Source organism: Lepisma saccharinum, chromosome 7 (genome assembly GCF_977018435.1).
Source record: "Lepisma saccharinum chromosome 7, izLepSacc3.1, whole genome shotgun sequence".
NCBI classification, from domain to species: domain Eukaryota; kingdom Metazoa; phylum Arthropoda; class Insecta; order Zygentoma; family Lepismatidae; genus Lepisma; species Lepisma saccharinum.
Genome location: NC_139235.1, coordinates 44,025,930 through 44,037,852, shown reverse-complemented (window position 1 = coordinate 44,037,852; position 11,923 = coordinate 44,025,930). Strand labels below are relative to the sequence as shown.

Here is an 11,923-nt window from a genome sequence, read left to right as displayed (position 1 = left end):
AATATTATACCTTAAAACCTATTGTACTTGAGGCTTTGTGCTAAATACATAAGCACGTTTAATAACATTTACTTTTAATGTCATGTGATGCAAATTATTTTTTTATCACCCTGTCTCTGAACCGCCCATCCCAATTTTTCCATCAGGCATTAGTACACATTCTGAGCTACCTACATATAAAATTAGGGGGAAATTGAAGGGGGGGCATTGCAAGAAATTTGCTTTTGAAGTTCGGCATTTATTTTTCTAAAAAAATACATGAAACTATGCATAAAATACATGCTTATTAATACACTGATCTGAAACCTTATCTAAATGAAAGCTTACACTACTTTGAACAAAAGAAAATAAACTTGAAGTTTCTACGGCAAACCTGAGGGAAGATACCATCATTTATAACCTAATGCGTGTCATTCAAAGTAGAGTCGCAAGTGGCATACACGGAGATTTTAAAAAGGGCGTAACTTCTGAACCCCTTGACCAATCTAAAAAAAAAATGTCATTTTTGTAATCAGCATTAAAAGTTCTATAAGTATACCGAATTTCTTCAAAATCGGGGATGGTGGGTGACATGGCCTGGATGAATTGACATGGAATGACCCGGAAGCAATGTGAGCAAAAAAGAAAAGCCTTGGAAACGGTTGCTAGGGACGTGGAAAAAGGGCATTTTCACCCTTAAAGAAGGGCTAATTGAGGAATTTTCTAGGTCATTTCGGACAATTTCATGGGGGGTCGTAATCGGGTGTTTTTTTATTTTGCCTCCCGGGGCTTCCTTCATGGAGGACATTTATGTCAGTGAGTGAGTGAGTGGTGGGATTGGGGTAATTTTTCCAGGGTGTAGTTTTTAATATTGTTGTACAAAAATTGAGTGGAAATGTCCATTTAAAAATAATTGTTTTCCGTCATTCCCCTCGCACACTCTCGACGTGACTATTGGCCAAGTCTTGTGCGCTCGCCGATGTGACGTTCCGCGACTTCTTTAGTTCCACCATGCTCCTAATGTCGTTGAATATGTCAGCATGTATTAATGTAGTATGAAAACGAGTGAGTACGATCGTTTATTTGAAATTTTTAGAACGTAACGTTGTAAGTGGCTGGGCTCTAATAATCTTGCGAATATTCAAAACATTATTGTCTATTTTCATAATAGTAAGGTGGGTGAATAATATCTGTTTCGAAGTAAATAGTTAGATGTTTTATACATACGAATTCAACAGCGACATAAAATAAAAAAGCAATATTTACTTCTTTAGTCATTTTTACTGTTTAAAAAAGTACGTTCTCTAATGTACGTGTGCGTGGATGCTCCTTTTAAAGTTATCTAGCATCGTCTGTTTCCAGGTTAATGAACAACTAAAGTATTACATGTGTAAAAATTTTAAAACAGCCATGATGGAGATACTTTTATATTGAGTAGTAAGTTGTTACTGTTCATGTAATCTTTGGACTGACTCATGTAGATGTCATCTCTTTTGAAGTATGTTTTACTACGTATACTTGATTCATTTATATTAATCTTGAGGAAAATGTAAAAATGACTCTTCTCGCAAATATAAATGTTTGGATTGTTGCCTATATGCATTTCAAACTTGTTTGAAGTCTGTTTCCAGACCTTTTTTTATTAACACATTGTACCTTGGAGATTTAGAACAATGTACTGTATTACTGCTTATGTTGTAGTACATCATGAACAAATTGTAAGGTCATTCATGGATAATTATTTTTTATTAATTAAAAGTAAGCAATATGTATATTTTTGTTAATGGAGTATCCGAGTAACATACATTAACTCTCCCACTGTGAAGAATCACAAATAAGTTTTCTGACCACTATATTTTTTACGTGCGCAACACCGTCTATGATTTTTTCTGAGGGTACTAGAATTCTAACATTTCTAGGTGATCTAACACGGCTCATCGCTACATACAGTTGTCCATGTGCGAAACAGTCTGAACGAAGATCCACGCCTACAACATCTAAGGTTTGACCTTGACTTTTGTGTATGGACATAGCGTAGCAGAACTGCAGAGGAAACTGTCTCCTGTACATCTGTAGTGGGCTCCCAACCACAATACTAAACCTAAACACTATTCTTGGTATGCCGAAGTGTTGGTTGTCTCCTGGTCGCCGCACCGTGATCAGCCGAGGACTTATGGCCACAATATACACTTTGGTACCGTTCATTAGTCTATCGTCGAAATTAAGGTTTCGCGTAATTACACATAAAGCTCCCACCTTCAACCTGAGGATGTGATCTGGAACTCCTTTCCCACGTGCATGGTGAAGCATCTCCACGTCTACATCAAAGCCATCTGCATCATCCTCATCGATGTAATCATAACTGCACATATCATGGACGTTTCCATCCAGTGAACGCATAAGTATTGAATTTATCTCATCCACATTGGAATTGTGTGTGCAGAGAATAGCTCTATTGGATGATCTATCTTTGTTTGCCAATACTTCAAGGGGGAAAACAAATTGAATTAGATTTTCCAAACAGGTTTCCACTTGAATATTATACATAGGAATACCTTTACCGCAGGCACCATGACTTAAACTGTCGTTTCCAATTTGTATGAGAAATTGAGAGTACTCCTCTTCGCCATGAGTTCTTTGTGGTGTAGTCAGCCTAAATATACGTAAAAAATCCCACACATACGAAGACAGTAATGATACCGATACAATATCAATTTCTGATCGGGCATTCGGTAAGACTGGTGGAATTTGACGAAAATCTCCTGCAAAAATAATGATTTTGTTTCCAAATGGCCTCTGCGATTGCATCAGATCACGGAGAGATCTATCCAGTAATTCAACTACATATCTATGAGACATGGGAGCCTCATCGTAAATGATTACTGTGGACTCCCGAATAAGCTCTGCACGTTGGGAACCATTGGTGAGACCGCTAGCCACACAGAGAACAATGCCATTTTGTGACCTTATATGTGCTGCTATAACCTGTAGCAATAGCGTCTTTCCGTAACCTCCTGGGCCATCAATAAAAAGTGAACTACTGTAGTTTGATGATGAACTAGTCTGACTTGCCATATGGTCCACATAATTAAACACGCAGCGTTGTTCTTCCGATAATTTAGCTTTCCAATATTCTACAAATGTCCTTAGCGAAGATGAATTGTACATTAATCTCTCTCTTCCGAGCTCAGTAGATTGTCTTCAACGTCTGGAAGACCATGATCTCTCAAACAAGTCCCGTGGCGGCGCATGCCACGTTCAATTTCGATGAGCGCCAAATTGTATGCACGGAGGGTATTATTACGAATGCTTTCCAGGAAATCTTCAGAGAGGCAGTGTTGAAATTCGTCCCACAAATCTGAAGCTTGAGCACCAATATTGCAGAGCAAAACGAAAAAAGAGCGCAAGTTGTGTGCAGTCATAAATACTGATGCTTCAGCCATTGCGTCTCTATATTCCTCCTCGTTATTGATAAGACCCAGTGCTCGGGCTGCTTCTTGAAAGGTGGAGCAACACTCCCCTCCTCGTCTAATCAGGTCTCTAAAACTACGGCAAGCGAATCTAGAAAGCAATATACGAAGATAATACAATTCTCCTCTGTTAGGAGCAACCCAGAAAAGACGAGCAACCACAGTACCCCGTTGTCTGAATGTTATAAAATGTTTCCCATCAGGATGCATGTGTATGGGGACTGCTGTAGTTTTGGGTCGCCTAGTATGAACAATATATTTTTCATGAAAATCAATGTACGTTAGGTTGTCGAACTCTGGCAAAGACGGTCGATTTAAATATATGGTAAGCTTAGATGAAGACCGCTGAACAGCCTCAGCCTCCTCACCTGGTCGGAATATCAGTAACTGCTTTCCTTCTAGATGTACAGGTAATACTTCTACAGTAGGTTCCCTACCCGTTATATTAAACTCCAGTACCCGCCAAGCTGCGTCACTTGCTCCGATATACCTCTTTGTAACGTACTGCTCAACTTCATTAACCTTATCTTCGGGCACCACAGCAACACGCCTCAATGAACTTCCCTTGGTTATATATTTGAAAAGATACTTCACAACTCTTCGTGCAGAAGCAATCTCAAGATTTATGTGACATTCATATTTCAGCAGTAAGGAAGAGTTGTATGGCACCACCCACGAATCGCTAATTTCTACCTGTCGGCCACCTTGCTGAAGCAAGGCAGTATTTTCAGTATTCCTACGGTAATGAACAAATCCTCTATCGTCTATGTATGTGACTTGTGTATGGGGCTTTGGGAACCATTTTGTGCATTGCTGTTTCTCAGCATCCCAACATGGCACGTTCGTGCGATTTGGCGGGCCGCACGGACCATGAATCATGTGACGAATAACAAGCTCTCTCAGTCTACCACCAGCTTCCTCAGATCCTGGAATGTCAGCCCGTATCACTCTGTCAATATCCGTAGACTGCCTAGGACCGCCCCCTTCGATTCTGAAACATATGTGCGCATGCGGTAATCCCCTCATTTGGAACTCTACCACCCACACAATGTATACTACTTTCCCAAGAAAAGCACCACTCCTAAGGTCACGTAGTATCTCCTCCAGTTTTATATGGAACACCCTACACTTGAGGCTCACTCTTGCATGTTCTGTGAGTCGATAGCCTGATTTCTTGCCACTGGCCGTAAGTTGTAAATGTCAGAAAATATGTAGGGCCACCAAGTCGTCCTACTAATGCCATTGCATCTAAATAACGCATCTTCATGTATCTAGGTCCACCAGTGAATGTGTTAGGGAGGTAAATTCGACCAGGTATGAAACCACCCTCTCCTAGAACGGTTTCATCTCTGCGGATAGTATTCACTACATGCTCTCTTTGATCAGATGTCCCTATCTCTAAGTCCAACATTTGGTTCCTGGTGGCTGTAACAACACTTGATTCCACCTCATCTAATGGGGCACTTCTGAGACTAGAGCTCGAAGTATTCCTTTGTGAATAATTAAGAAAGCGTAACCTCTCTTCCTCTATCCTTACGTACATATCGACGAGCCAAGTCTCTGACAACCTACCATATTGTGTGAAACGCTTTTCCGACATTAGTAGGCTACGAACATATTTAAGCTGTGATAGTTTGCAACCTTTATTATCCAATCGGTTTATGTACCATCCAGGAGTTCCTTCTGGATACAGAAGTGGGTACTGGAAGGACTCACACAGTGGGTGGTTGGAATCTATTGTGCGAGGCTTGGCTTCTCCCATTTTCCAAATGCATATCGTACGAGGATTAAGTACCTCAGACTCTGTTCTAATTACAGCTGCTATTTCCATGCTCTGTGGTCTGTCACCAAGCACTGGACCGTGAGTTTTTCTAGTGGCTGTTTCAAAAACAAGATGAGCCTCATCCGATGGTTCATCACTTAGCCGTTTTAACATATTTATAAAAGGATTACGAGCATGCAAATATTCAGATATTGCATTCACCACGTTTGAATTAAGGAATTCCCTTGTTGCCCAACGAATCCTCTCCTCGCCGTCGTCTACATACATTGAGCTATGGTTTGGGTACGGACCTCTGTAGGCAAGGTCAAAGACCCGATGGTAAGTCCTGCCTAATATTTTCACGAAGGAAAGCCCAGTCTTGAGATGGTGCCAACCTTGTGGAATAACCAGAGCACTAAAGGCGAACAAATCATTGTACATCCGAGGCCTTTTGATGAAATCAGGATGTTCATAGAAATTACCTGAAAGTTGCGGAAATTTAACAACGTTGTACCTTCCCTGACCACAACACCATTGGATTTTCCCTCTCTCCTCCTCAAACAATGGAGCACTACAATAGCTACACTTGTAACAATTTTGAGAGAGTAATGATGGATTTTTCAGGCGGTAAGGCTGAATTAAATGTAACTGCTCTTTTGAGTAAAAAGCAATACCTTCGCAATGCCTTAGAGAATTTGGGAGATGCCTTACTGTTTGCTTCTCGTAGGACTGAGATGCCTGTCTATTTCTGTCCTTGTTCTCTGCAGCATACCTCTGAACAGCTTCCTGGTTTACCTCTGGGTGTTTCTGCATGTAACGCTGAACAGCTGCCTGGTGTACCTCAGGGTGTTTCAGCGTGTAACGCTGAACAGCTGCCTGGTTTACCTCTGGGTGTTTTTGCGTGTAACGCTGAACAACTGCCTGGTGTACCTCTGGGTGTTTCTGCGTGTAACGCTGAACAGCAGTTCTGTTTATGTCTGGATGGGATATAGCGTATCGTTTAACTGCTTCGCGATGTTGTTCCGCTGTAGTATTAGATGAAGTTTTTGGCCGTCCTCTCTTTAACTTTGGAGGGCGTCCGGCCTTTCCAACATAAACGTCTGACTTTCTACTCCGACCGGTATTTCCAATTGACAATTCTGACTGCCCTGCAACCTCTATTGGCTCTGTTGTCCTTACGTCGGAATCATTTTCTACCTGCGCCTCCGAACGAACACCAAGTTGGAGTTCAACTAGTACGCGATGCACAACATAAAATCGTAATACGCCATCGACAGCAGAATTTATTAGCAAAACCCGCGCTAAGCACTCAATATTTTCACATTTAAAAAGTCGCGCAAAATTGTCATATTCGAAATGAATATCATGTACACCCCTTTCATTCACTGCATGCGAATTGTATACATAGAAACACCCATCAAAAAACCAAAATGAGACAGTGTATGTTTGTCCTGTGAACAGATAACCACAATTGTTTGGAGAATTTTCACACACGGTCATCAAGTTTGCAGCCAACTCCTGTATGCTATCTGGTATATTTGACTCTCTCAGTGGAAATCGCCCGTCCAGCACTGGTTCTACTCTTCCCAAGTTTATCTTTTGAGACAGAACAACAATCTCTGCCGGCAGCTGCTCTGGTTCCAGGAATATATCATCACCCACAATTTGACAATATAAGTTATGACCTTCATGTAGTAAGGCGTCTATAATGTCAGTAGAAAATGAATTGTTAGAAATAACATACCAGGCAATAGCACATGCAGAGTTTGCCACGCACTGGGCGTTTCTTCCCTCTGTGAAGATTCTCAAATCTCCTTGATGTGTTGTGCCGCTTGCAACGCATGTAAAGACATCTGATGTAACAAAAAATACTGTATAAAACATATATCGTAACTTACAGTGGAGCCTTTTCTAGTCTAGTCTAACTTTCAGAACATTATCCATCGAAGCAGCACAAACCGTCATACAGGAAAACTGTAATATTGTAATCCAACTGATATCCATGTACAATTGACATTTTCTATTCATTTGTTTTGTCAACAGACTTTAAGAAGAAATGAAAACGCAGGATATATATGTAACTTTCAATTGGCAGATTCAGCCCACATATTGCAAACACGATAAACATTTCATGAAAACAGTCATGGTAGAGCTATTTTCGTATTTAGAATACCAATGAAGTAAGTTGTATACAAATGTTTATGTAAAATCTGAACTGAATCTTTTTATGTTGATGTCACTCTTGTGTGATGCATGTTTTCTAACTGGGACTTGAATCATATGCGTCCATGTTCTCAAGGATAATAAAAATGTCGGAAGGCACTAAAGACTCAACCAAGGCAGGCCAAAAAGCTCAGAATGTTAATAATGTTTTAGTAATGATGACAATTGTTTTGTACTGTGTCAGTATCTGACCGTGTACGTTTGTAATCCGGCATTGCAACATCTGCTCGTACATTAATCAGTGCCATTCACAAGAATCGAAGTATCTGGAAGAGATTTCTTGTTATTTTAAATAAGGAAAGTATTTATTTTGTAAATTCGTTTGGCATTCGAAAAATATTGAAAGAAGGTACTGTACGTCATTTTCAAATTTAATTATTTTATGTTGATGTTGCTAAAGCCTTGAGTGAAAAATGTCGGATTTCTAGCCCCTGGAAACGGATGTTGATAGGGACGTATAAAAAGAGCATTTTCACTCTTAAAAAGGGCCTCTGGCTGACGTGGTTCCCTAATTTGGAAAGTTGCGAACGTAATGTTATGTGTGTACGGGCAAATATTCAAAATATTGTTGTCCATTTTCTTAATAATAAGCTTCAAGATAGTCAGTTATATATGTTTTATGTAAACAAATTCAATAACTACACTAAGTTCGAAAAGCAATATTTACGTCTTTTCTCATTTTCACATTTGTAAACGTAATTGAAAGATCATTGTTTTTATTTTACCTCTGTAATAAATTGTGACGCAAATACAAAGTCTAGTACATCTGAATTATCGTATAAACAATCATGGCAATCTCTAAATAAAGAATTGTTTGTCATGCCTTTAAACATGTAATTAAAACAAGCACGATTTAGATATTTTCGCATTGAGTATACCAGTATATACGTAATTGTATCTGGACTGAATCTTCTTCTTATGTAGATGTCACCCTTGTTTGAGCCACCTTTTCAAAGCCAGGAGTTGATTCATCTGTATGTTGTAGATCTGTGAGAAATATAATGTATCTCGACAATTAAGAATTGAAGGAAACAACGTGTGCTGCAAAAAATGCCCGTGGCAACGGTTGCTAAGGACGTGAAAAAAGGGCATTTTCACCCTTAAGAAAGGGCAAACTGAGCGATTTTTGAATTTTCTCGGCCTTTTGAGACGATTTCATGGGGGGTCGTAATCGGGCATTTTTCGCCTCCGGGGCTTCCTTCATGGAGAACATTTATGTCAGTGAGTCAGTGGTGGGATTGGGGCTATATATATATTGGACTCGCGTACTTTCGATGTGGCCTTTGGCCACGTCTTGTACGCTCACATGCGTGACCTTCAGCCACGTTGTGGGCGCAATCATATTATAGATGGGGTAAAATATCTGCATGTTGTATTGGATGAAGGGGGGACAAGTGAATAAGTTCGCTAATTTGAAAAGTTTAAAAAGTAACTTTATGTGTGTATGGTCTCTATTAACGTACAAATATTCAGAATATTATTGCATATTTTCTTAATAATAAACTGAGTAAGTAATAACCGTTTCAAGATAATTAGTTTGATATCTTGCATAAACGAATTCAATAGCGACACTAAATTTGAAATGCAATATTTACGTCTTTTGTCATTTTCAAATTTTTAAACGTAATTAGAAAATATTTATTTTTCGTCATTTCCCTAAAATTCCTACCTTGCCTCTGACGCTTGTATTTTAAAGTACGAAAAGTCTAACGTAATTCACTTATAGTAGTTTTCTGGGTGAAATAAACTTTCTTTAAGTTCCCTAGCAACGTCCGTTTCCATGGTGAACAACAAGAACAGCAAGCTCTAAGGAATTGCATGTCATTATACCCCATAAACATTTAGTTAAAACAACCACGATGTAGATAATATTTTCGCATTGAGTATACAAGTATATACGTAATTGTATCTTGGGGTGTAAGGGGCGACCTTCCACGTAGGCGCCCAAAAGTCAACCTCACTTCCACGTAGTGCACCCTGGACAAGAGACTAACGAGGCTCTGGCGACTGGCACCATGGCCAGTATAATTTTGTGTGTGTTGTCCTGTTTTATGTCCTTGTGTGTGCCGAGTGCGTATTTACAGCCTCAGCTTTTAACAGAAGTCAGAACATTTTAAGGTTTTAAAATTTTTAGTTATGCAACGTTAGAGTTGTTATTTGTAATGGTAAGGGGCTGGACCCCGTATAATGTGACGGGAGCAACTTAGCCTAAGTGCTGACGCACCCAAAATTTTAAATTCAACTTCAACGTAATTGTATCTGGGCTGAAACTCCTTATTATGTAGATGTCACACTTGTTTCAGGCACCTTTTCAAAACCATGAGTTCATTCATCTGTGTGCTATTGATCTGTGAGAAATATAATGTATCTCGACAATTAAGAATTGAAGGAAAAAATGTGTGCAAAAGAAATGCCCGTGGCAACGGTTGCTAAGGACGTGAAAAAAGGGCATTTTCACCCTTAAGGAAGGGCCGATTGAGCGATTTTTGAATTTTCTCGGCCTTTTGGGACGATTTCATGGGGGGTCGTAATCGGGCATTTTTCGCCTCCGGGGCTTCCTTCATGGAGAACATTTATGTCAGTGAGTGAGTGGTGGGATTGGGGCTATATATATATTGGATAATTTCCGTTTCTTTAAATAGAGGCACTGTCTTCAGATATAACAGTAGAATTGTTTGAGTTTTGTTATTACACTTTCTTCCACTTTTGGATAATCGCGAAGATGAGAATGAGTGATGATGTGATGAAATTGATGAACGGACACCCACAAAGGACACTCATGCCCATGCCGGAATTCGAACGCGGAACCCCTAGCGTCGTATAGCGTGCTTTGCTAAACAGTCGAATGGTAAAGGCAAAGAAAAAAGAATTGTACAAAGAAAATAACAAAAAATAAAAAAAAGGCAAACTTTCAACAGAACCTTCACCAACTCTGCTCATGTTAAAGTGTAATGTACCCTAAAATTACAAGATTTACACTTTAGTATTTATGTCTTGTGCTTCTGTTTACGTTATTCGGAAGGTGAATATGAAACAATCACTACAATGGAATATTCATGCACACTTTACATGTAATTTCATCCACTACTAATCCTGGCTTTAGAAATTAACACATTTGACATATAATCACCGCGTAGGGTGCGGCAGAATGGAGTCCCACATTTGAAAGGTGAATAAAAAAGAAACGGTAAAAGGTACAAAAAAACACTTTTATTTCTGAACAGTACATGTAATAAGGTTTCATTTCCTTAGAGTTTAAAAATTATGTCGTGCAAATGGTGGCCGCCGTGGGCTATACACATCCGAAGTCGTTCCTTGAAGTTCCTTCAGCCCCAATTGGCAGAATTTCAAGAACATGATCCAGAGCACTTCTGGTTTCAGCTAGATGGGCATCTGATTTCGTTACGGTGCGAAATTGAGTGGCCGCCTCGCTACCCTAATCTGAGCCACTGCGATTTCTTTTTGTGGGACTACCTCAAAGCTCAGGTTTACAAACATCGGCCTCAAACTCTCGAACAACTTAAGGAAGCGATAAGAGAAGAAATCGCCGCTATTCCTCGAGTTATGCTGCAGAGAGTGGTGAAGAACTTCAAGGAACGACTTCGGATGTGTATAGCCCACGGCGGCCGCCATTTGCACGACATAATTTTTAAAACCTAAGGAAATGAAACCTTATTACATTTACTATTCAGAAATAAAAGTGTTTTTTTTTTTTGTACCTTTTGCCGTTTCTATTCTATTCACCTTTCAAATGTGGGACTCCATTCTGCCGCACCCTATATACATATATATTTTTTTTTGCTTTGAATATCGGCAGAAGGAAAGACGCCAAACACTATAATTCCCGGTCGAGACGAGTCGAATGATCATTACCGGGAATTAAAGAAAACAATCAGCTATGTCCAGGTCGGCACTGGAATTTTGAACGAGTCACTAAAACTAAATTAATTTTTGTTAGTCAAGTTAGTATTATGAAAAGGAAAAGTGTTAACATACAGAACACACCACTTAGAATAGATTTCAAATCGACATACTTTTATAGCTGAAGACACTTATTATTATTTCATTAACGGCCGTTCGGGGGGAGCTCTTCCGATATCTCTAGAGTGAATAGTAAACATCAGAAAGTAGATAAGTTTAAGGAATAGAGACATCATAAATGTAGAAATCTTAATGTATAAAAGAGTCTCTCCTCATTTACGGACTAATACGTGGCTGTTTGACCGCAAGTTTCTTCGAAACTAAAAGCGGCAACTCCTCCGGTTCTTAGCTTGGCCACACTCTATACTCTATCCCCGAAAATCTCTGGAGCAAGGCCGCACATGACGGTAGGGAAGGGGAGGGCGGAGCGAAGCAGTACACGCTGTTGCAAAGGCTGGTAACTGCAGCTGCGTTTTCCCCTTCACGCAATGCCGTTTCCTCGAAGTCATTGCTCGAGCCCTCTCGATTCACTACTTACGCAGAAACTTGCTTTTGTTCGCTTGCTCCA

The 11,923-nt window shown here is 39.8% G+C and overlaps 2 protein-coding genes across 2 annotated transcripts; both read right to left on the bottom strand.

The window, feature by feature from the left end:
- Window positions 1-1,785: 1,785 nt before the first annotated feature.
- LOC145990446 (ATP-dependent DNA helicase PIF1-like) lies at window positions 1,786-3,054 on the bottom strand. The gene has a single exon (XM_083126137.1). It carries the CDS (start codon window positions 3,052-3,054, stop codon window positions 1,786-1,788), a length of 1,269 nt encoding a protein of 422 aa, XP_082982263.1.
- A 92-nt stretch (window positions 3,055-3,146) lies between these two features.
- Window positions 3,147-4,475, bottom strand: LOC145990445 (uncharacterized). Its single transcript, XM_083126136.1, has one exon. It carries the CDS (start codon window positions 4,473-4,475, stop codon window positions 3,147-3,149), a length of 1,329 nt encoding a protein of 442 aa, XP_082982262.1.
- Between the last annotated feature and the right edge of the window lie 7,448 nt (window positions 4,476-11,923).